The sequence below is a fragment of the Strigops habroptila genome, chromosome 2 (assembly GCF_004027225.2).
Source record: "Strigops habroptila isolate Jane chromosome 2, bStrHab1.2.pri, whole genome shotgun sequence".
Taxonomy (NCBI): Eukaryota; Metazoa; Chordata; class Aves; order Psittaciformes; family Psittacidae; genus Strigops; species Strigops habroptila.
The window spans coordinates 50160123-50187081 of record NC_044278.2 but is presented as its reverse complement, the minus strand read 5'-3'; the positions used below and the strand labels follow the sequence as shown (position 1 = coordinate 50187081).

Sequence of the window (26959 nt, the reverse complement as noted above, 5' to 3'; positions counted from 1 at the left end):
AACTGGAACTAATTTTCTGATAAAAAGATTAACAAAAAATACAGATTAAAATAAGCCTTAAATATATTGATTAAAGATCAAAGTAAATGCTACTTTTGTGAGAAATCAAGTCCTAGATATATGAGCAGTTGATTCAGTGCATCGACATACTATAGCATTTGTATTATGCAGAGATTTGCAAGGTTCACTTAAAACTGTATTAAGGAAGCATCTAGCACCCTAGGGAGAACTTTGTGTGTGACATGGGCATTTCATATCCTCTTTTATCTGGTGATTTATTTAGCTTGGTGCAAAACCAGCTAAAGTGAGTCCCTCAAAGTGGTTGGTGTAATTGTAGATGGGCAACCCATGTAACTGGGGTTATCTACAGCCTGCCTTTCTATGTCAGAGTAACCAAAAACCTTCCACTCTGACAGATCTGATTTACAGATTCCTAAGCCTACAAAGGAATTATAACCCACTCTCCATCCAACTATTCATATAACTTCTTCAACTTCCTTCCATCTTAAAATGTTTTACTTTCTTATTTTTATTGTTCTCATATTTCTGGCAAAATGAGAAAGACTTCAGTATTATGGAGGCCCAGGTGTTTCACGGATTGTGTGTCAGTTTATTTTCAAAAGTCACCCTGGTCTAAGAACAATGCCACTACATTACCTCTCCCATCTTGTCCTCCAGAACAGTCCAGAATTTTTGAATCAGGCTTTTAAGGATGCATTTGAGTGTTATGGCTTAACCAGCTTAAAGAATGCCAAAACTGAGAAGTCCTTATATCTCCTACTGACCTCAGTGATCTTTGCACATGGGCTCACGCTGTTCCTGCCATTGGGATGCACCTGATCCCATGGTTAGCCAGTTAAGAAGCTACCAGCAGGAAATTGAACTTATAGGGAAAAAAAGAAATAAACTGTCTTCTTTTCTTCCTCACACATAAGGTTGCTTTAATATTAGTACACTCATTCAGTAGATAAGAAGTAACATGCCAAACAGAGACCTTGAGAAACATAACGCTAAATTGTTGCTTCCAGATTTTTTACAGAATACAAAAAGATTGAAAACATTCTCAAAGAAAAACAGCCTTGTTTAATTCAATCAAACAATGTCTATGGAGCACAGATGACCCTGAGAGAGAGGAAAGTGGCCCTGTGCTTTTGTGTGTGTGAAACTAATTTCAAATCCTAAAACATCACAAATTTGCAGCTACTTAATTAAAAACCTTATAGCTCCCTGAGGCATAATATGTCCTCAAGGCTTCTCCTCCTCACCCTATTTCACAGCTCATTTTTCAGTTAGCTGCTAAATGTGCTGTTCTTCCTTAAGGGCCTTTGAAGTTCTAAATTTAGCTTCAACCACAAAACACTAATCAAGGAGGGATGCTCACTGTTTTTAACTACAATAGAACACTGTTCTACAAATGTTTTCCTTTTAAACCAATTTTATACATGTTTTCACCCAAATCTGGAAACATACAGCCTGAGTGAAAAGTGATATATGAGATCAACATAAATTAGATCCACTAAAAATACTTTATTAGACTACCCTAGAGTTTTGTGTATGAGGAAACAGCAATTAATCTGTGCTAAAAAGCTCATACAAGGATTGGTTTTCATGAGAAGTTTTTACTTTGTCTTGTAAATACTTAGATGAGTAATCCTTATTTACACATAATTAGATCTAATTTTTTTTAGTTGAAATTTCAGCTTTTTCCCAATCATCTTCATGATGCTTAAAGTCATTTAAACATAAAACATTATCTTGTATTGGAAAAAGAGTGCCCAGAGTGGCGAGGGAGGAGTTATATCAGTATTAGCAGCGAGATCATTATTTCAATGCAGGTCACTTCTATTTTTTTTTATAGAAAAAGCTTAAAATCTTTATAAACATACACTTTCATAGACTTGAATAAACTTGTATATTTATATTGATTTAGTTATAATAAAGCAAAATTCAACTGAGATTGTATTTCCGTCTTGTACTAAAAACCATCTCAAAACTGTAACAGTTGACTTCTGCCAACTCAGCAGAGCCATGTTTCAAATCCAGTAAAACCATTTCTTTTTTCTTTTCTAGAAATCAGATTGACTTTTACATGCAGGAAAGCATCTGTTCGAGCTACCCTACACAAGGATTTTCACACTATGACATTTTATCTTTTAAACAAAAATGCTCTTTCTTACTCTTTATTTCTATGGCCAGAAAAGATAGAACGGCATGTGGCAGAAACAGCATCTTACAGGAGAGATTTAACAGCACCTTCTGAGAGAAGCTATGTAAGTGTGGCTGGATCAAGTCTTAAAACTTCAAGCTGAGATACATCATTTGCACAGAAAAAAAAAAAAAATTTTTTTTTTTTAAACTCAATACAGCTACATTGTTATATGTGTACCTATTCAAATGCAGGCAAATGCTGTGAAAATCCCGTGTTTGTCGGCTGTGTCCTTGAAGGTAATAACTTAAATGAAAAAGAAGCCACAACAAAGTGAGAAGAGTGCCTTTGGGCTGACTTACATCACAGAAGCTTTGGCAATGGTTTTTCTTCAGGTCCCAGGACTCTTTGCAGGGCTCCAGGCACTAGGAAAAATCAGGAGGACATGTCAGGAAGAGAAAGAAATAAACAAGCACAAATGACCCCATTTCTTCTCCAGTTGTTTGTTTAGCCCATTGGAAGTTAATAATAGGCTTTAAAAATCTTCTTCTCCTGAGGATAGGACTGTCATTGAGCCATGGTATCAGAGCAAGGTCATGCCAAGCCATGGTTAGATTACAAGAAATATTTTCAGTTTTTCTTACTGTACAAAGCAATTGCCTCACTTGATTATATGCCATCCTATTTTCCACATTATTGAATTTAGGTCCTAACACCATTTAACACTGGGCCACTAGATCACAGAGACAATGTCAAAAGCACTACTCTAAACTACAGAAAGTTAAATCTTCCCCTCACTGAGCAGCCTAAAGATTTAATGGGTACATTGCCTTCCCAAGCCAGAAACTACTTCATCAAGCTATGGAGTAAACTCCATAGCAGAGGTTTAACCACTATTCCTGCATAAATAGACAATGTTCGCTGGTCTGTTAGCAAAACCACTTTATTTCAAGTACCATATTATCATTTCTTCACCTTCAACCTCTACTGTAATGTTTACACAGAGAGTTAAGATTTAAACTCTGCAAACCAAAGTCAAGCTTCACAGCATAGAAAAATCAAACGATTAACATCATTTACTGCAGCTGAAACATAAATTTAGACTCACATCCAGAACCCTTTTCTCTTTCTTTGTTAAGACATATGATCTCGGAAAATAATGTCATTGTAAGGAATTAATATCACCGACTCCTTCTGGTAATAGTGCATACTATTGCACCAAAAGATACTGCACCAAAAAGAAAGGCTTTTGACATGCAATTTAGTAATTATATAATTTGTTTCTTTTATACATGGTATTAGACTGGATCCATATACATTTATGCTCTTCAAAACCAAGCATAAATACATATGGGCTGCATCTCAGCTGCCCACCTATATAATACATATACTAAAAAAATAAGCTTTTTAAAAGTTCAGTATTTCTCTTATTAGCGATAAAGCCTGAAAAATATAATAAAACCATTAGTCACAGAGATACGTATTTCAGCAATGACAAATACCGCTTAAACATTTCCTATGTATATATATTTTGGAATTTTAGACTCAACTTCCAGCTTTTCAAAATTCACAATATGTGTGCTTTATACAAAGTAATTGGAAGGATACATAATAAAATGTGACTGAAATCTGTAAGTTTAATTAATTCCAGAGTGTTGGTTCCTCCTATGGTATATTTACTGCACGTTTGAGCTCAATTCCACTGCCATGCCAATTTTACAGTTCTCCTGTCTGATGGATTTAGCCCCAAATTATAGAGGTATAAATGGTGTAAAGACAAAATGAGCAACATTCGGACTTTGTCAATGATCCCCAAGGCTCTCAGGATTTTCATATCCTTGCTGCACAGCACACAGAGCGCATCTACACCAACGTATCAATCTTGAGTTGACAACTAGGAACAAGTTCACGCTGACTGGACCAGCTTACTTGCAGGCTCTAGAGCAAAACAGTTGGTACTCCTGGAAGGAAAGACCAAGATGCTGGATGCTTCATAGGGTTTGTTGAAGGCATTTGTACCAGGATGTCTTTACCTGCTATATAAGTAGCCTCCAATACTTGATGCCTTGTCTGGTTGCCACTCTGTCACGATATCACTCAGGACAGCCCAGACTACTTTTAGCTGAGCCTCAGCATCTCCTGCAATCAGGGCAGGCAGAGATGATGGGCATTTCAACTCAGACACTTCAAAGGACAGACAGACAAAATGAACCAGGGCTGAGCAGTATCCTGCAATACAATTGCTCTCAGAATACTCCAAGGAAAACAGATGATGTAGCAAGCCATAAGGCCTCCATCATAAGCTTTATAGGCTCCGATTAGAGTACATGCTCTTACCTATACATGAACAAAAAAAAAATCTTCCTACTTCCACTGTATGAGGAGTCCTCAGAGCATTGGGAGTAGCCTAGTACCATGGGCTGCTGCAGAAGCTGATTGCTTAGCTTTAGTGGAGCTGCAGCATTCAGTAGGTTGGAGAAAAACTGCTAGCAGGCAGAAATGTTGCCAATAACTGCACCAGAAGAGTTTGGATCGTCCTTCTAAAAAGGCAGCATTAAGCTTGCAATAGCAAAGATGAGAGCACCTCAAAACCACTGTGGTTTGTGCATTTATCCTCTAAGCTACCCTGTTATGAGGTTCCCCTAAAGTGGGACGCCAGAAAAGCTGGAAGCTTGGATCCAGGTCTCACCTTTGCACCCGTGAGTTAAACTGTAAGTCAGCTGAGATCCTGAGATCCCACACACTTTGAGCTTTGTCCTCTGAAAGGCAATCACAGGTAGAGAGAGATACCTTTTTTCCCCATTAAGTCTCTCCTGATGTTTTTTATATGGAGAGAGAAATGTGTTCCAGATCCAATGTGCTCTATGCAGCCTAGCTCTGAAGAAGGGCTATTGTGTAAACAAATTTGTCCTTTTCCAGACATCTCAGCTTTCCAGCAAACTCTCTGTCCTTATAAACTTTAGCTGGCCTGGTTCCGTTAAACTTTTTCACCCCATTTATATTTGTAACTCTGAGCTTTATCTTTTCTCTGCAAAGGATTGAGGGTTTTTCTCATCTTTGGCATGCTCTGGTATGAACATGCATCAAGATGAGTCTATTGAAGAACAGACATTTTCCCATGCTCTGCACAATACTGTAGTAAAGCATTTCTCCCTCCTCTATGGATCTCCATATCGACATTATATGGATCTCAATATATTAACAGTGACGGAAGATTTTCTGACAGGTATCATTCCGTGCATAATAAAAATTATAATCAAGAAAATGTGAGTCAGAACTAGTTGGCAATAACACCTGTTTTCTTAAATCCAAGTCTTCAGAGAATACAAAAAGAAGCATACATCTTATATTTGAAATTTCAGTACTACATTTCTAATAATTTCAAAGCAACTCAGCAGAGGCCTGACCCAAAGTTCCCCCACACCAACAGGAGTTATTTCACTGGTCTTTAGCTTAGCCTTGACATCTAAAAGGAAAGCACACAGCATTTCTCACCAATAAGAAGAGTTTCAAGGAAATACCTAAATCACCCATGAGAAAACTATTCCCACCCATCAGGTAAACACATCCAGATTTTCTGGATTAGTGTGAATGTGTGTGCCTGTTAAAAGGATACTGAAATTCTCTTTCCAGGATAAGGAGAAATCTAGGCCAAGCAGCAGCTGGCAGCTGGTTTTGGCTCTACTTTATATAATAAAATATACCTCGCAGACATTACCACCCACCCTCAGAAGCTAAGCTTAGATGTCGATGTATGCCATGTAGATGGCAGACCACCAGCAGGCAGGAGGGCAGTACATGGGAAGCATCCCGGCAGTCCATTCGGCAGATGTCACTGCTCCCTTGGAGCCACCGCTGACTGCTGCCCTGGCACCATCACGAAAGCTGCTCTGCCGCTGGAGTGGGAAGAGATATGAATCACAGTGTCGAACCCATCATTACTGGTCAATGGCATTCTTCAGATGATGGGTGTTAATCACACTGGTCTTGCCAAATTGAATCCTCCTAAAGCACCTGTTTTATCATCTGCTGTGGTTAAATCTGGAAGCTGTAGGCTTGCTTTCTTTATCCAGACTGCTGCAGAATTGTTTTTCAGTACTAAACAATTGCATCAAAAGCCAAAAGGAGTGCTAATAGAAAGTGTCTCGGCATTTGCCATCCTTCAAAACTGGGGGAGGGGGAGAAGGAGTTTACATACACACACACAGAGAGGTATAAAAGTATATATCAGGTAGTACTATAGATCTGTTAATAGACTGTATAAAATTAGGCACAATAGCAAAGTACTACTTCATTCGAGGAAGAAGTTGTTTTAAAATATTTTATTTTATATTTAGTAAAAAAAAAATATGCAGCTAAGGGCTCTGTTAGAGAAGTGGGTTTTAATTTTTAAATTATAAATAAAGCAACTATGGATTATTACATGATGCATGCCATTTACATTTGTTAATAAAGGGACTTTCAAAATAGTCTACTAAAACTTTTGCTTAGGATATGTTGCCTTTGACCTGGATGGGAGAGAGTTGCATCAACATAGCAATTTTGAAAGTCTAAAGAATTGCAAATCATCATTTAAGTATTGAAATATTTATTCAAATACTGAATATTTATTCAAATATTACATTTAAGTTAAATAGCTGAATATCTTATAACTATTTAAACAGCAAAAAATTATTTATTTCAGAATAGAGGAGTCTACCTACAATATTTTTGTCTGATAAGGCTTCTTCCTCTACCGAAGTGGAACTAAGTCATATGCAAACTCTTGCAAAAAGAATGGACACAAAGTATTACAGCTGGAATATAATTATTCTTTTCATTATCATTCAACATTCCAGTTGCTCACAACAGTGAGGTCAGACATTAAAGACTGATGTTTACGACATACGTTTAAGTGTTGTGCTCTCCTAAGGTGTTTAATTAAATGGAACTTAGATGGCTAAAATAGCCACCTTTCAGTGTACAGTCTCCTAAGAACCTGCCATGTCATGAAGACAAGTACCTGAAAAATGCAGGTGCTCACTATCAGGCACTGAGCAGAGAAAATTATTGGAGTCAGGAATTTAACCAAAGGAGAATATAGTGTTCATCACTCTTAGAGAGAATAATTTTGTGATGGCTACACTTAAATATATGGATGTGCCAAAAGGAATTGTGAGGAAAGCAATTTTCAATCTGTAAATCTCAGCTCAGTGGCAGTAAACACAATGCAAACACAATGCTCTGTGGCAGTAAACACAATGCAAACAAATACAAACAGACTGCAAGACAAAAATTACTGATTTTGAGACTTTTATTTTTATCTACATCTGCTATCAATAGGAATAGGAATTGTTACCTTCTGTGTTTCTTATTGGACTGTGAGTTGTCTGAAGAACACAATTTTTTGCTTTCAGAACAGTAAATGCACAGTTGAATATTTACCCAGTCCAAATTAATTAACAGCTTGGTAGAACAATATCAGATATTAGCAATATCATACCATACAACATCTTTTGAAGAGTCTGAACAACTACTTTTCTGCAGGATGTGTTTACGGAAACTATTTTTCACTATAAAAGTGAGGCAATGCATCAGGAAGATTTATAATTTAAAAATTTTGGCACATCAATTAAAAAAAAAAAATAAAAATCTCCTATTAGTTCTGGATTATGTTTTCCCAAAAGATCCTTACATGCACAAAACAATCCTCAAACATTCTCTGTCTAGAAGAAACTATTCATTTATTAATGCCCAAAAGAAATATCACTATTTATTTTACTGTTTGAATCAAAGACCAAATTAGATTCTTCAACTTGACGCATGAGTCTGATTTGGTACTTCCGCACTTAGGAGGACATGGTGTAATTCTACAAGCTATACCTATACAGAAATAATTTAGCCGAATAGAATATTAATTACACATAAAAGTAGGCAAGAATCACCACTGGAGCACTAGTCATCAACTTTCTAGAAAGTCAGTGCGACATCTTAGCTCCTAAAATTCAGTTACATTTAATGTAGACTGGGAGAGGTTTAAATATCTTCAAAGCTTTGAAAGTCTAATAGGAACAACCAACTGTGAAATGTATTCATTTATGTAAAATAGCAGCTTCATGTGGCTACCTGGAGTTACTCCTCTGTCCACATCAAATAGATTCTCATGAGAATTACACTAGCAATATATTTCCCTTGTAACTGAATAAACAAATGGGTTAAATGGCAGAGAAAGATTCCCTGTCTGTGTTGCCTGTTTTTTCTCCTGTAGGTCAGTGAGCATCATGATTTGGTGAAAAGAAGTGATCTCGTATTCGAGGATCAAGTCTTAATTAAATTAGTTACAGTTGGGGTTATTCTGTGACATTATCATGTACACTGGGAACCCAGCTGATACTGTCTGAAAGTATTGCTAATTGTAGAGCTGGTTTTGAATGAAAGCCATGTCTTAGATTTTAAATGGTCACTAAAGAATGTGCTACTTGGTTAGAGTGATCTGGGTATTTAAAATCCTTTAAGGAGCACTTCTTGGTTTTCCTTGAAATGTATTTTTTATTGTTCTATACTGATGACACCCTGACATGTACTGTGATAGGGTAGATGACAAGGAACAGGTTACTAATGTGGAATTTGTTATCATCTGTAAGTACTAATTTATTCTTATTAATAAATGTATATATACATGAAGAAAAATTCTTCATTTGTAAATCAACATTGAGACAGTTTATCCTTAAGTTTTAAGACAGACAACAGATCTGGTTTTTTCAGAAGTCAACTGCTCAGAAAAAAGTGACAACAAAATACCTGGGGCTGGCACTGAAACTAAGGGAATGGTGTCTCTTTCAGAGATGTAGCTACAGATAGATACCTTGCATATTGTGAGTCCTCTTCAATTGTAAGGTAAATCAATACAGCATAAACCTCCAGGGTCCAAAAGAAGCAAGTAAGAACAGACAAGAAACAGAAAGCAACCACATGGTCACCATGACATTACATTATATTCCATCACATACGGGTGTACCTGCAGTGATGGGATTAATCTTGAGGCTAACACCCTAGCAGACTTTTCTGGTTAATTCGAGTCACCTCATCCAGAGCAATTTGGCATTAAAGTACTAAGGGTCAAAGTTATGAGAATACAGCATTTTATGCTGAGTTCTAACATCAGAAAGTAAGAGGGAATCTAAGCCATCCAGCAGTGGTCTTATTTCCAGGCAGCATTTGGTATATCTCTTATGAAAAGACTAGCAAAAGCTGCATACTGAGATCCAAAACATATCATTACATATGCAACTGAGATTTATTTTTCATAATTCTTATCTAAGTAACATGATGATATTTCAACCTGCAGGTAAAATATGGAACTTGGGACACATCACTTGCTTTAGATAGTTTTCCAGGAATTGGATTCTTTCTATTTTTCTCACTATTTTTATATTTTAAGAAAAAGATGGTAAATTACATCTTCCACATGTATGCTAAATATTAACCTACAAAGTGAGACCTTCCCTATTTGGCACCTTGAACTGAAGCCTTGAAAGGTATGAACAATCCTTATTCACCTCAAAATGGTGTTAAAACTGATATACTTTTTAAAATTACATTTGAAAACCAGCATTAAATGATTTTACTTCTGGTTTCACATCCAATCAGTGTACTCTCACTAAATGTAAATTGTTTCTGCAGATGGGACTGTCAGTGTCTCATAACAGACCACTAAAACCTTCACTTCACCAAACCCTGCAGAACATAGCTACAATATCTTCCAATTACAAATTCTGAAGGACATAGGAAAAAATAAAATATTATTATTCAAAATAATATCCAGGTAAGTAAGAGAAAGACAGCATGCTGACATGTTTCTTTGAAGTTCTATTTTGCTACTTGAGCAGAGAGGCAGACAAACCCTTGATTTCAGCTCTGTTTACTCAGCCTCTTACAAGGCTTAGACATACAGCTCTGAAGCAAAATACAGAAGTTTCAGGTGCAGTGGACTTTTATCTGTCACCAGCTCTTTGGAGAGTGCTTTGGTCATTTGAATGGTTATTCCAGAGCAGAATGGAACATTTCTGAGAAACTTTACTGGTTGCAAAGTCATAGAGTCTTAGTTTAAACTGCTATAACAAATAGCTGCATTCAATATGTATTTATTTTGCTTGGGTGTGGAGGGACTAAAAGCACACAGGGACAGGTATTACTGTTCTCCGCAGTTATGCAAACTTGCTAATATCAAATCAGGACCCGTGGTAAAGGAAATTTTCAGAAGTGCAATTGTTGGATGTCTAACAAAAACATGAGCTTGAAAAAGTAATTTCCTTTTCTTGTCTGGTTCGTTTCAGCAGACAACATCAGGCGTGCTAATACAACAATTGTAGGTGTTAGCAATTTGAGTTACAGAATGCCTTCAATACCCAAAGCAAATAAAGGAAGCCTTATGACTTCAGTTCAGTATCAATATTTCCTGGAACAGAGGTAAAGGGCTAGTCACAGTGTAACAGCTAAGTCTGTCTAGACCTTTGCATATACAGAGTAGCATTACAGGCTTTGTTCTTAAAATGGAGGCTTTATTTCAAAAATTTGGATAAAAAAAATCTGTTCTGACTGCAAAGATCTCTGAAAATCCACCATTTCAAATCCCCATACGCTCCAACATCCTGCATTAGAACACCAGAAAGACCAAGACCCTTGCCAAGAACTTCAGGTCAAATTTTCTGGAAGTCCATGCAGCCTTTGCTCTAAATTCCCAGAATTAAACAGAAAGTGAAAGCTACCAGAACAGTTGCAGATGTACTGAAGGTGCTGAAAATTAACTGTTTTGACATAAAATATTTGGAAAGTAAATTACTATTAAAAAAAAAAAAAGGAAAAAAAAAGTAAAAAAAAGAGGAGAAACCATATCATCACACTGTAGCATAAATGCAGTAGTTTCAACTTTACTCCTTTTAGATTAAAGGAAAATAACTCAACACTGAAAGCTTGATATTTATGTGTATGGCTTAGTTGTCTGGCATGTCAAACTTTGCCAGCAGAAGTGCTTGTTTGAAAGGACAGAACAATCCTAGGAAGCTTTTAATGTTACCATTCTTTGTTACCAAATCAAAATCATGGCCATCAATGTCAACAGAAAATTGGCTCTCAAACGTTAGTTCATTCCTGACCAGTTCTTTTCAAAGTTTGTTTACAGGGTTTTGTACCAGCATATGAAACTGGGACACGTACTTTCTTCCTGCCTCACAGCCTAGAGCTTAAGGCAGTCAGCAAAATACAAGTTTAGAATTCTTGTTTTGCCTGATTTTGAAACACAGAATTGAACTTAAACTTCCTACATTCAAGATGAATCCTCTAAAAGTATTTGATGGAGCTTTCTCTTTCCTGATGAATCTGTTTCATCTTGTACAAGCAGTTAGTTCTTCTATAGAGGAGAGCCTTGAATGTGAACCTCTCACCTTGCAGGGACATGCCCTAGCAGTACTTTCTGATCCTCCTGAAGTTCTTTTGAAAGGCTTATAACAGGTAAAAATATTTTGGTTATGACTCAGCACAGTAGCTATTCCACCACCACTTCTTTGCTACAGAGATAATATTCTATTTCATGCTTTCCTTTTTTCATATCTTTGTTTACCAACCTACTCTGGCCTTAAAATTGTTGTTCCAAGCATCCCTATTCAAACTGTTACCTCAAAGATTATTTTCCTACTCTTCGATTGCCTTTCTTTTATGTGCTGCATCAAGTGCCATTTAGTTCTCTTTTTCCAAAACTCTTCCTGGGCCTTATTCTAAATCTCCACATTCTGAAGTTTCAGCTGTCAAGATATAAGGAGTAGCATTGACAAAATGCTATGAAGCAGCAAGTCAAGCCTGGAGCACTAGTGTGCACGCAAGATATATACTGTGCCAAAATGCATAAAATATTCTAAATCAAATGAAGAGTGATACAGTCTAAAAAGGTTAAGCAGCTCTTCTGTAATAGACTTCTTTCTGATAGTGTTAATAGCTTTAACTGCTTAGCACCTTCCTGCTTCTTTCTGTACTATTGCTTACATACAGAATGCTTTGGTAATGTGGGTACCATATTGATGAATAATGACATGAATTACCTGAATTAAAACACAGTAGCAGTTTTGCTTCTCTGTCTGAACTTTCTTCCTCCAGGCTGCAGTCCTTCAGTGCAGTTTATCAATTAACTGATTTGTCATGTTTGCATCTGTTCCACCAGTCTACCATGGACCAGCCATGCCAACTCATTCTTTCTGCTTTTAAAGCTTCTTCAAGATTGCTTCTATAACCTAAAGAGTAAGCAACATGACAGAAACGTTCTACCTGTATGTGCCTACTGTTTCTAGATGACTGTTCCCTGCCACCCTTTCCCTACGGATAGGGTCCAAAGAAGGTAATCTAGTAAAAATAACAGTAATATTTGCTGCTGACAATATGGATCTGAAAAATCTAATGGCTTTTCCCTTCCAGATATTAAAGCTGTAGGTGAGCTTTCACAATTTGTTTCCAGCAACAGAGATAGTGATCAACTGATGAATAACTTTATGGTTAGATTCAATCTTAAAGGTCTTTTCCAACCTATCTGATTCTAGGAATCTATGAAAAGAAGCACATCTTCTGTTCCAAAATCTCTCTCCCAAATTGTCTTTTCACTTCCTAATAGTTGGCTGTTTGCTTTAGTAATTACATAAAACTTTTCAAGTAAAAGCGAACATAAGTATTTTGACATTTTATATATGAACAGAATTTTTCATTGAGAAAACATGATTCTTTTAATCTCAGACAAGGAAAAGCCTCTTCAAGCTGGCACTTTCCCCTTCCAATCTGTTACAAAGCAGCTTCAGATAACCACACAGTCTTGTTATAAACACCATCTTGCTATGCTGCTTTAAGTGTCTGTCAGAGCAGGGCTGTTCTCTCCAAGCAAAGTCAAGTTTTTTGTTGCTGTTTATAAATGAGTTAAACTGGTGAACTCTTCCGATAATGAATGATTCTCCTTATACATCACCCTGCAAATTCACACATACACTTCTGAATGAAAGAGCCGCAACTAAGTGTTCTTTTTGCTTTAGACACCACAGTACTATGGTTTTACAGACCACCTAACAATCAGAGGCAATATAAAATAGGGGAGCCCTCTTTGTCTAAATCGTTACTTTGTTTCTATTCCTTGGCTTTCTATTTCCCTGCCAGCACTACCACCACCATCAGAAACGACATATTCCGCATTACTAAACAGCAACAGCCACAGGGCTTTTCACTTCTAATTTCACGCCGTAATAAAATGCAGTGTTTTTTTCACTGGGGGACCTGAAAAGCTTTCCTTTGTGAAGCTTGTCTGACGGTCAGGTTAAGTATCACGCTCTGGCAGCAGGCATCTGTGCATGCCTCTTCATGCAGTTATGGCAAAAGAGGAGGAAAAAGAACAGAAAAATGAAAAGGAGATGTCTTGAAAAATATATCCCCTACTCTGAAGCAAGCAATTCACATTTTACTGCTTGGCCTAAATATTTTTAAATATATCTGTTGTCCACCTCATTGACAGACCAATCAATCTAATAATAGTAAGTCTAGAAAGTTTTCAATGTACTCAGAGATATACTTGTTGCTTTACTGGAGAATTTATTGACCTAAAGTAGACTGATGATACAAATTTGTGTAGGAAGAGGAAGAGGGAAAAAAAAAACCAAAAAATACCCCACAAAAACCAGCAGATCTAATGAAAATAAATTTTCATTTTTACTAATTTCAGACTAAACAAATTCACATTAAAAAAAACCCACTGAAGATGATCAGCAGTAACAAAGAAGAAATATGATGCTTCTAAAAAGTACCAGGATCATATGTAATAGAAATACTGCTTCATTCTATAGAAACAGAAGTTAAAATTTCATTAACCCCAAGCACAAGAAGAACCAAAAGCCAACATGTAGCAGGAAACTCTGACGTGTTCTACACTTATCTTGGCTTTTTAAAAATATATTCCCACTACACCAAGAATGTTTTTCTGTCCCATGTTTAGAAATCCTATTGCATCCATTGAATCTTTTGTAAAAAGAGATAATGTGATTCCTTTTCACAATAATCACATGTATCTTAACACAGTCTACTGAAACACCAAAATTAGTAAAATTCTACCAGTTTACATGATAATTCACAGAATAAACACTGTTGAGTAATGCTTTTAGACAGTTTCACATATTATTGGGGGGGGGAAGGAAAGAAAAAGATTGTTATTTAAATAATAAAGTGTTTGAATACCTTAGAAAATCCAAATAAAGTAACCTAAAATAGCTATCTTGTTTCTTTCAAAGATTATTAAATAAATGCCCTCCCTCCTATTATTTTTCAATGCATGCTACACATGAGCAAGAAAGACCACACTTACATGCTAGATTTCTTGATAAGTATCTGTATTTGTTACAGTTTTTACATTATAGTTACACGATGCGTATAAGCGAATCTAAATCCATAATGCCACTGAAAGAGGGGCAGTCCTGAACTGGGACTAGCACTCCTTTGGATGTGAGTGTGCTGAAACAGGCAGACTTGATGAAAAATTAACCAGTTTTTAGCCAAGTAAACTTCCCCATTCAGCTCGCTCAGAAGCCTCATAAAAACTAGGTATCTGGGTCGAGGACATACACAAAAAGGGAAGGAGAGAAGAGTCTGTAAACACCTCTTTAATTGAGAGCCTGCACTTACAACAGCTTATGCTAGCCATAGAATCACAGTCTGAAAAACAACTAATATCTCATTTTCCCTCCAAGGCTAGGTAATAAAGCTTAACATTATGGTGTTGAGAGGTAAGTGAGACAAACTGGTAGCTGAGTTAATAAATAAACAAACAGTTCTGATTAAACTATCATAGAACATAATAAACTGTTAAATCAAACATCAGCCTTATGCTGGATACATTTTCCCTGGTAATAGTCTAGGCCAGACCACTGGCCATTTCCCCTTCCAGGACAGAAGGGAGGGCAACTTGACTGTCCAGACTGTCCCAGGCTGAACCCTAGGAACACATTCCACTTTCAGCATTCATGAAGGGGCTAGATCAGCTCTGCAGCTCAGACAGGCATCACTGCATTACTTCACTGTATAAACTTAGATTGTTAACTGAGAAAGCAAAGTTTTTCTTAAATATGAAATTTTGCTGGCAGATATTATTCTTAAAAGAACTCTAGGACTGTGGCTGAATATGTTGCTTTTTTTTTTTTTTTTTTCCTAACTGTAGCTTGAAAGCTGAGTATTTTGATTAATTATCCCTAAGTTCTAACATTATTAAAACATACTGATCCTTCCAGTCATGGACTACAATACATAAAGGGAAAGACTGATAGTAATATACTTCTAATCATCCTAAAGTGACCTATCACAATGTGCAGATGTTAAGATGATGAAATGATCTTTAACAGTTGGACTTGATGATCTTAAGGGTCCTTTCCAACCTAAATGATTCTATGATTCTATGAAATGGAATATAAGTGTGATAAGGTGATGCTGTAGCACAGCAAAAAATGTAAAGTGGAAATTTGGGATATGCAATGCTTAACCTAGTTTTCTGCCATTCATCTTAATGGGACACTTGAGCAAGCTCTCAGAGGAATCGGAGAGTAAGACTATGGCAGCATGTTGGTATTAATCCCCCAGAGAACAACTGCCTGAAAAGCAGCTCTTTGCACAGCACTCTATATGCTGACAGATGAAATGGATAGCTTGCCTTTTTATGCAAATGCATGCAAGGAAATGCACACTAGTTAATGAAGTATAGCCAAAGGGTCATAACCAGAAGTCATAATTCTACATTAAATCAGCACAGATTGCAGGTGCCCACCAACTGACTTCCTGTGCTTGCATCCTAATTCTTGTGGTAATGCATATCTGGATTAGAGTATCAGAATACTCGATTCTGTATAGGGAGCATGTACCTGTGAGCTGCTCTGTAGTTACCATCATTGTGAACTGCAAAACTTGACAATCCTGAAAAATCTTCACTGAGGGCTCCGGAGCTGCAGCAGCTCTAACTGGATGTCATTTTTTTTACCACTCATCTCAACAAACAGGGTTAAATTGGGTACAAACAGAGTTAAATTGGGTAATAGTGGTAAAATGGCAGGTTGGATGACTCTGTGCCAAAAGGAGGAAAACAATGGCACTGGGTGAGGGAAATAGAAAATGGGGCTATAGGGAAAAACTAGTCCTGCTAGTGCGAAGTCATCTGTAAGGACTGCAGTACATCCTTGAGAGTATATTAATGTCTAATCAAATACTGCAGCTTTTCATTCAGTCAAGATATTTCCAAGTTTTCTGTTTTCTATATAGCTACTTCTTTCAATTAAATGTTTTAGGGATTTTCTTTTAAGAGTTAAACTATTTGAAACTAAATGTCAGGAAAAAAAGTACATGAGACAGTTGCCCATTCACAGCTACCTGTATCCAATATAATGCACAGTATGGCAACCAGCCTCCAGCTGCCACTCCTGAAAGGCAAACACCTTTTTCTTAGAGATGAGAGCCCCACATGGATGCCTTCAGGACTCTACAGAAGCTCAAATGGAACTATATGCTCATGAGTAAATGAATAATACAACCTTTCTGTGGGATTCAGCCTCTAAACTGCATGTCTACATGTGAGACAAGGACTCAACTACCCATTAGCTGATGATGATCTAGTCAATAAAATCAATAGCATATGGAGAACCACTCAGTTAACCAAATACAGGTGTCTCCTACAGGGTAAGATAAAGTAGCTCTCTGAAGGTTACTGATTGGACTAACTTGATCCCTATTGACAACAGAGGGAGCCTGGATACCTCTGTCACATAAATTGCATAGAATGCAAAATTCAGGTGTTGGAATCTCAAGTTAAGTCCCACCGCTGGTCTAAGTATTGTTAATTTGATTAGCGTGGTGGGATTACCATATTGAGTAACCATTTCCTACCCAACAACTGTAATATTCCAGAATATTCCTGGAAATAGAATACTTCTGTAACAAGCATTTCAGGCCAACATTTATAATCTTGTGTCTGTATTCTATTTTTTTAATGTAAAAACACTCAGTCATAGAAGTAGATAGAAGAGTACTCAAGTAGAGAATTCCGAACAAAACACAACTTGGTTCGTTTCACTGCCAGTCACATTTTTTACATGATTTTATTCATCTTTATTCCCTCAATCCAATTTAGATATTTTCAATTTAGATAATTCTCAATTGCTGTAACATTTCAAATATGTTTAGGTCTATGTATGAAACCACCAAGGCACCGGTTTTTTTGTTTATTCAAATAAACTGTCTTAGTCATTTTATACTTTCCATAGTATTTCTTCGGTCAAGTGGCTAGAGATTAATAAATAAGCACCTTAGGGTAACCATCGTATATTTGTCTCAACAAATGCATCAATTGATACCATATAATAAAAAAACCCCAAACAATTCTCTCTTTTCCCTAACCTCCACAAGACAGCTAGATAGAATTTTTCTACCATCATGTAAAAATGCCACTGACCAGCGGCAAGATTGCTAGCATACCAAAACTGGTTACAGAATTACTTGTAACATAAACCAGACATACAGTCATTATTGTAAATGCCAATTGCTACGAATCCAATCACAACTACACTTTTTTTGAGAACAGTGAAAAATTTTTGAATAGTGTTTTTTATACACAACAGAATGAAGAATATTTCAGGATTTCACTATTATAGATATCTTAGTAATGTCTGACTGTCAAGAAATATAATACCTCTCTCCTGCATTTTAAAATTGCCTAATGGAATGGCTGTAAAAGCCTGCAGGCATCTGACAAATGTATTCTTCTATTATCCTAAAATTTGCTTACGCATTCATACCGAAATGACCTGTTTTACGGTTTAACCTCAGTGAGTCAGTATCACAGGGCATATTTTGTGCTTGAATTAACATATGCAATGTTCATTAAAATCAATAGGAGCCACCCAAGCAATCAATGAGACAGAGTTTGGTCCAAAGTATCTTAAGAATAATTTATGTACTTGGCACAAATTCTGGAAGAACATTTAGGCCAAGCCACTTATATAAACAATCTTTCATATTCTTAAAAAAGGCAACAAGCAACACCAGCTGTCACAGCTGTCATTGCCCAAATACGTTTCTCTTTCTAATTTTAATCTTAGTCTAATCTGTACCTGTATTCTTAAGAAACGAAATTCAAATCATGTCTTTTTTTAGTTCTTCTGTGAATAGAATTTTCCTTCAGACAATAAAAAGTAGCTTAAAAATTATATTCTCATTAATTGTGGCCATTACAGCTAATTTACTTACTTCTTCCTCAGACTCTTCATGCATTCTTTTCTTGTTCAGTAACAACTGAAATCCTTTCCAAGCCTGAAGATGACCAACAGAGATGTTTGTATCAAAACACTTTAGATATCAGAGCCTTTCCAGAAAAGGGACATCAGTGTAGGCAAAGATGGACTTAGAAAATCTACAGTTAGATGGAGTTAGACAATCTACACTTCCTGAGTGTATCTCAGGCTTTATTTTGGTTACTAAGACTCATGATATGTACAAAATCATTCTAATTTAAGTGAAGCTTACAGTATTATATAATATGCTCTTAAAGACACAGCCTAACACTGTTAAGTTGAAATATTCTCAGCCTGTAAAAGCCCTTTTATGCTATTATAACTACATCCCTAAAAGTATTTTGATAGAGGAGTAACAAAAAGTTCTACTACTCCAATCTATACTGCCAAACTAGCTGCTGATATATTTTTATATTTCTCTCCTCTCATGGATCTGACAACAGCATAACAAAGGTATGGTGTTAAGACAATTAAAGTGTTTTTTTAAAATAGAAGACTACTTCTAGCCAAAAATCATTATAACTCAGTTCTTGAAAAAATGTCACCAAATCTCTCCAGGCACAAATCCAATCCAAGAACTCACAGAGAAAAAACATGCTGGTCCCATCTGTAATGCATTTTAAACTAATTTATTGCCACTAACTGTTCTCAAGTAACTGGCTTGCCCTGAAAATACTATAAGCTAAATCTTTCATTTAAAAGCTTTATTTTATTTGTTTCATGGATCGTTTTGGCACATTTTGCCATTTCCCACTGCAAAAGTAGAACTACATTTCATGTACTCCACAAACCTCGATGTAATATCTCAGACAAAGAAGAGAATACTCTGTAGTTTATTTGCCATATTAATAATCCAAACTGCTCCAGTTACCCCCAAGAAGGACAATCAATCACAACATTTTCTATATGAGAGTCTCCAGAAGTTATTTCCTCTATCAAAGCATTTTACTGATTTTTCTAAATTACACACCATCTAACAGATTTGCTTTTAAAAAGAAGTACAAATGTAGCCTTAAAAGGATCACTTTTACTACTATAACACAATATACAATATAGAAGATAGGGACATTTCATGTTTGTAACAGTGACTTCAAAACATAAGAAAGCAGAAGCAGACTAAACAGTGGCATTTATTTTCCAAGCTTACACAAGGAACACTTCATTCGTCTAACACACTCACCATCCTCCTACTATATATAAATAATAAAATAAATACCTGAGGGTCTATATATCTCTAAAGCTTTTCAGGGTGTTTTTTATTTCATTCCATCACCCCTACCCCCCGAGTTATGCTAGTGCCTTACAAAAGCTTTATTCAACTTTATGCAGATTTTACACAATGCAAGACCTGTAGTGGGCTTTACCTTCCAGTGCACTGCTTCTTGTAGAGCCATTCAAATCAAGCACAAATCAAGTGATAGGAAAACAGAACAATAGTGTTTTCCAACTCATTGGTTCCAGTTTGGAAATTAGAGATGGTGTCTTTACAAAGCAATCAGTGAAGGTTAAGTGAGAGCCACTTCGCGTTAGTCAAGATGTAGTGAAGAAATGGCATTCTCCCCTACAGCTATTCAAGTTAAGAAGTACAAGTGACAGGATACTCAAGTCTCACTGCCCTTTATGAGAGTGAGCAAACACTCTGCAGAGATGAGCAGAGGTGACGATCAATGAGCAGCATAAGCCAAATCAACCATGGGCAGATACCCTGGTTCTGCCCTCCCACTCTGTCTGGGCTGCCCACCATATTTGCTCTTCTGCACTTAAACTGAAAAAGTGAACACACTTTTAGGTTGGCAATGCTGAAAACTCTCCCTTTGCTCATCTCCTCCCCCCCCGAGAAGTTTTCAGCCAGACATGTGAGCTGACCTTTCTCACTGGAAAGTCAACATAAGGTACTAGGGCAGAACAAGTAGCTGGGGGAAGGGAAGACTGCCCTTTGCCATGTCAACCAAATATAAAACAGCCTTATGGCCAGCCCACCCAAAAATTCTGTTTTGAAATATTCTGTTTTGAAAATTTGCTTTTTTCTTGTCCTCTTACTAAACTGAAAAATCTTTGATATTTTAAAGTAACCACCCAAAAAAAAAAAAAAAAAAGTTTTAGTGTATTTTTCTTCTACTTCTGTATTTGGAGGTGAACTGTTGCCATGATCCTCAAAGAAAGGAGTATTGCATTCTACAATAATAATGCTTTATTTGCCCTATTTCTGTTCAAGGTCTCATACACAGAGACATAAATTTGAGCAACCTGAGCATTACAAAACATACTCCCAAAGAAGACAGTTGTGTTACCATACTGCTCTATGACTGGTCCAGTGACCAAACTCTTACACTGCAATTAAAATTTGGCCATTAAATCATCTTTGATAGAGATAATTTGCTACTAATTCAGGCAAAAAACTTATTTGCAATCATATATTCTGATCTTCTTTCTTCACTGTCAAACTGGCACAGCTGTTAAGGAGCAGAGCAAAGAGAGTGAAACTTTTTCTACTCCCCTCCCTCCCTAACCTCACATGTAACCCCTGAAAGCAACAGAATATGGGAGTTGAAGAATCTACCAGGTTTCAATTCTGGGCTCCCTGCTGCCTGCCACAAGTATTCCCAGATCTTAGAAGAGTGAACTGCCCTCCTGTTTTCCCACTCTAGAATGTCTCACCCTCTACACCAACTACGCGTTCTATGCTCTGGATCTTCACAAGTCTTGGGTGCATGCAACTTATTACAGTGCCTATTCTGAAGAAACTATCCTTAAAAAAGCTCAGGGGCTTCTCAAGTGCATCTGAGAAACCTGAAGAATCCAGGAGAGAGAGATAAACATTTCTTACCTTTCCTGAAACTGATACTGTGATAGATAGTAAAAATATAAATGAACAGACCTTTATTAAACCCTGAGAGCCTTAAAATGGAAGAAATGAAGATGCAATACTGGCCAAATGAATAATAATGAAAAATAACCAGAGCAAGGGCAGGGAATGGCATTCTGAAAATGCTATCATTAGAAATAAGATTTTTAAAACTGAAAATAATAATCACAAATAGCCAATAAGGCTTCAAATCAAAGTCAACTTAAATCAATGATACCTTTGCATTTCCTTCAGCAGACTTTCAATAGGGCTATAATTGCTTTAATTGAGTCTTGAAAGATAACTCACGATCATATCATGTACATTACAATAATAGTTGAAAACTGAGAATGTTAATCACAAAAGGCCTTTTTTCTACCATTTGTTTACCATCTCTGTAGTTTGAATGAGCATATTTTTTGGTAAGTATTTATTCAAGGTTGTATTTTTTTCACCATGAACTTCCAAAATAAAAGTTTCACAGTGTTCAAACATCTTTATGAGTTTTGTTTATTCAAGGCGTGAAACACCTTGCCTTTCAAAGAAAACTTGCAATTTCGTCCTAGAATTTCCTTCCAGAGGAACTCATTTTTCATTTTCTCAATGAAAAATTAGCAGATTGTTGTTTCCACAGTTGAGCACACTTTCAGTACAATATCAAAACATGAAATATTTAAACCTTTGTTTACTGAACTTCAGCAATTTTATAGAAATAAACATTGTACGCAAATGTATGCATTGTATTTAGAAATGTCTTATAAAGTGGTGATTTTATTAACCTGTTGTCCTGGGTTCAGCTATAGCAGTCATTTTTCTCCTTCTTAGTAGCTGGTGCAGTGCTGTGTTTTTTAACTTTCAGCCTGGGAACAACGCTGATAACACCAATGTTTTTAGTTGTTGCTAAGTAATGTTTATTCCAACCAAGGACTTTCTCAGTCTCATGCTTTGCCAGGGAGGAGAGGAAGCCGGGAGGAAGCAGAGACAGGACATCTGACCCAAACTAGCCAAAGGGGTATTCCATACCACAGCACGTCATGCCCAGTATATAAACCGGGGGGAGTTACCCGGAAGGCCCAGATCACTGCTCGGGTCGGGCTGGGTATCGGTCGGCGGGTGGTGAGCAATTGTATCCTCTCCCCTTGTTATTTCACTAATCGTTATTATCATTGGTGGTAGCAGTAGTGGTTTTGTATTATACCTTAGTTGCGGGACTGCTCTTATCTCAACCCGTGGGAGTTACATTCTTCCCATTCTCCTCCCCATCCCTCCGGGAGCGGGGGGAGGAAGAAAGGCGGGGGGGGGGGGAGTGAGTGAGCGGCTGTGTGGTTCTGAGTTACCGGCTGGGCTCAAACCATGACACCTGTCCTAGTAGTTCTCGTCTATCACTTTGAAAAACAGCCAAATCATTGCACCAGATTTTACAGCAAAACTTGTCTTTTGAAGCTCTTCTACAAAACAGAAGACATTAATTTCTGGACAACCTTGCAACTGTACCAGTTTGAGAGCTGTTAAGCAGTTGCAAAAATATTGTCTGATTACTAACCTTGTCTGTTAAACTTGATAGTAACCTTCATTAGCACAGCTCATAGGTGTTGCATTCACACATTTATAGTAAAGAATTGTTCAAAGAAAATGTGTCCAGCTCAAACTACAGTTCTTACTTGCTAAAGCAGATCCAAATTAGAATTCACAGCCTGCATTTCCCTAACAACAGGCTTTCAAGCTCAAAATAATTTGTAATTCAAAAAGGATTTGGTCAATAGCTTCTGAGCGTGAAAAACATGTTTGGCACTTAAGAATTCCAAGACCTGTTGAAAACTTAACTTATGAGTTTGTATTTTCTTGTTTCCCATTATTTTTCAGCGAAACATTATGGGTGATTTGATAAAAACTGGAATTATTCCCAGACATTCAATTTAGACTAGGTTTATTGCTAATATCTGATGAAATCTTAAACTATATTTACAACAGTTCATTACTTTGACTCCAAATGATGTAACGTCCTTATAGTTTAATAAACAGGAAAACATGTTGAGAAAAATAATCTCTTTTGTAAATTTGAAACCTCTTCCAAATGTTTGTCTGACATATGCACAGATTATAAGTATAGCTGCTTCAGTATGTTTACTCCAATAACAGATGCAGAAAAAAAAATCAGGCTGATTCATTGATTAATTATGTAGTTAAACTGGGTGCAACATCTAATATTCAATGTGCATAAATAACATGAAATTACATTTTTATGAAGATTTATGGTACATAACAAGTCATGAGATTTAAAAAAGTGAGCAATACTTTCCTATAACAAAAATAGAAAAGCACATACACGACAGTCTATATTTTCCCATATTTGGTTGTCTTTGGAAGTCTGAAATATGTACACATGACATGATGGAAGTAGTACGGAGTATTAATATTTCTGCATTTCTCCGCGCTTTTGTAAGAGTGCTGAAGAAACTTCTGAAATAGTTCTCAAAGGATTTAAAACGTGATTTCCCCTATGAAGTCTGTTCATGATTTGGGCAATACATGTCTTCCCTCTATTTTCGCTGAAGAGGAGGAACAGAGAAGAACAAAATAAAAGAACTGTCAAGTCTACTATGACAAGAGAGATGCTCACTATTTTGGCCTTCACCTTAAGTCCCCTCTCCCTCCCCCTTTTCCCTCAAGCTTACCCCTCTAGCTTTATGCCCTCATATGACACACCTGCACACCAATCAGCTTCTGCAACTGCACATGGCCAGTTGGAAGAGCTTGCTAATCAGATTTATGTGGTGCACGGAATCCTACATTTTAAAGCAACAGATCCATGCTGCAACAAGCAAAATGTATGCCTAGTTACAGACATGCTTAAAGAGACTATATTGTTAGAGAAGAAGAACACCAATTCCACATGGCAAACAAGACACCAGAAGACTGGAGGAAGATTGCCTTCTGTACAGTTCCCAGCTAAAGTACTTTGCCCTGAAGAGTAGAAGTGTTCCAAATAAATAAGTTCCTGATCATGCTGAAACAGATTCAAGTATTATCTCAGCCATGAGAACAAATTAATGTAACATCCTAGTCTCCCATGGATTTAGAGCACAGCAAGAACTTCTCCCTTAAACCTTAAAGCTGTAACTATACTTCAACTCAGCTATAACTTTTTTTGTGCATCAGGGAGCACACAGGAGTCATCTGTATTTTTATTTTATGCTTGTTATCTTGTGTATTTTTGTTAGGTAGGCCATTGATGTTGATATAATTCAGCTGTTGACTGAAAAACCATGGGAAATCATGTAAAGGAATTTTTAAGTCAATTTTAGTAAAAATTCTCTGAGACTGAAACAACAATATTTATACCAAATTCATTTCTTCTTTTCTGAGCCATACAATATGTTTTGCATATTTTGTAGTGATTTTAGGAGACATGCCATCGAGGAAAAAGCAAGATCTACAGACGAAGACTTGGCAGACAACTTTGTAGATTATTTCTTTATGTATTTGGCCTTCTACACTAACCCCTAAAATGAAAGTCTGACTAAAGATGGCTTCTGATAACAATTTTTTCCTCATTGTAGTTGTAAAACAGATTAGAACGATTGACAGCTTAAACAATGTCTAGTCAGACCTGTATGTCTTTCAAATAAAATTAGAAGTATGATCATTATGGGTTTATCCAAATGCTTCCTCCAACCTCACACATACAAAAGAGTTAGCTGTGATTGTTTCCCACACTCAGCTGACATGCTAGATTCTTTGGTATGGAATTATTCAATTAGAACACAAAATTAAATTTGTCTCAGACTTACGCTGTCACTCTTTTGTCTTACTTATTACTAGCTTTCATTTTCTTATCTAAAGAAGAAAATGAAAAAAAAGCAACATAAACCAGTATAAATTTTAGTTTCACAGAATAAGAGAAGGTAAAGCATTTGATTTCTTATGAACTAGATTATTATCTTTTATCTTTTGGGTCACAATATAGAAACAAATATTACACTTTCATCACATTTCACATCGCGGTCATCAAACTTCAACCACCATCACTAAGGAGACTGAGATAATTTACACAGCAGCATGTGACAGCTTTATCCAAAGAAAGGGAGAGAATAAGTGGGCAGAGGAGGGGATATGACTTTTTAGCTTTGATTCTGCATATAAACATGAAGAAATACTGCAGTGATGGATAAACACATTAGCTTTTTTGTTTGTTTCTGAAGCTTTTTAAGAACTTGTTTTCGTGGCTATGCTGCTTTGACAGTCGTATCATGACTGGTGTTGGTTTTGCAGTAGCAAACTGAGAGCTGATAAAGGATTTGGTTACTCTACTTCCTCATCCTAGCTACCTGCTCCTCAGAAAAGACTCCAGAAAAGGACACATGTTAAACCCTCATCTTTTTTATCTGAAAATCCCCCACCTTAATATTTACCAGCATTAAAGTTTATGAATTCTGTTGATTCAGACAGGAAACCAGAATTCATCTCTCCCCTTCTTTCTTCCTGTCTTTGGGACAAATGTTGAGATGCTGCACTCTAACCCACCTGGACTATGCTAACACTAGCTCTGAAAGCTCATCAGCATGAAACTGATTATATTAAATTACCAAAGTATAATGGTTACATACAAATTTAGATTTGCAAATGTATATAACAAGAAATATATATAAAAATAAAAGTGTATAACAAAATAAAGATTTATGATCAGGGATTGAGAGTAGATTTAATTTCAGTTTCGAAATCCTTCTTAGCCTTGTGAATCCCTTTTACTACATTTTATATTAGCTCTCCATACGAGAAGTAAGGCCACCTATTTACTCATCATTTTCCTGCTCCATCAGGCTACCTGTTATCACAAGATATTACACTAGTACACTGCTGAGTTTATTCTCTATTGCTAGCCACTTAGGAGTTTACCCCAATCAATACAGTAAATATTCATGTCAGACCAGCATATATTAAGAAAGTTAAAATATTTTATCAACCATCTTTAGAGGACACCAATTTAAAACAATCTATTACAGTAGTTTCTGATGTGTAAGAATAATCAAGCATTTTATCTATTTATCTATGGAAACAGAGAGCCAAAGTATGGCAGAATTATTTCACATCTATCAGTTTATCAAGGTGTCAGTTATCATCCAAAAGAAATGAAGATCAGAATTAATCTAGAACGTTAGTCTAGCCAAAGGGAACATATATTACATTATGACACATTAATTACTCCATAAATATCCCAGTAAAGTTTCCACTTTGGCAAAGCAATTTATACTAATACAGTATAATCCTTTTCCTACTTAGCATAAAGAAGTGTAATCAACACATAGTTATAAGTACAAGAATCTGTGAAAAGGGTTTGTGATTTCCCTAGTAGAGAATATAATGAGCATTTTCATCACTGAGTTATTCACTACTCTGTTGTATTGAGATCAGATGTCATGAAAAATTATTATAGAATTCAGTGGTATTATTCAAGTAGACACTAGTGACCAGGCACCCTACATGCCTGCATGTGTATCCTAAAAATAACTTGCCTATCTTGTTCTTAGTTGAAAAAACAAAAAAAGCAATATAAAAATAGGATTAACATTTCACAGGAAAGCAATCCTCCCCTCCACCAGAGTTGCCTCTGGTTGCTATTATGTTAATGTGTCATGTACTCATATT

The 26959-nt window shown here is 36.4% G+C and overlaps 1 protein-coding gene across 2 annotated transcripts in view; it reads right to left on the bottom strand.

The window, feature by feature from the left end:
• ANOS1 (anosmin 1) overlaps positions 1–26959 on the bottom strand; it is a 136770-nt gene that overhangs the window by 60515 nt on the left and 49296 nt on the right. For both annotated transcript variants that reach the window (XM_030476733.1, XM_030476734.1), the window contains exon 3: positions 2509–2571. In XM_030476733.1, coding sequence (XP_030332593.1) covers positions 2509–2571 — 63 coding nt within the window. The remainder of the gene's footprint in view (positions 1–2508; positions 2572–26959) is intronic.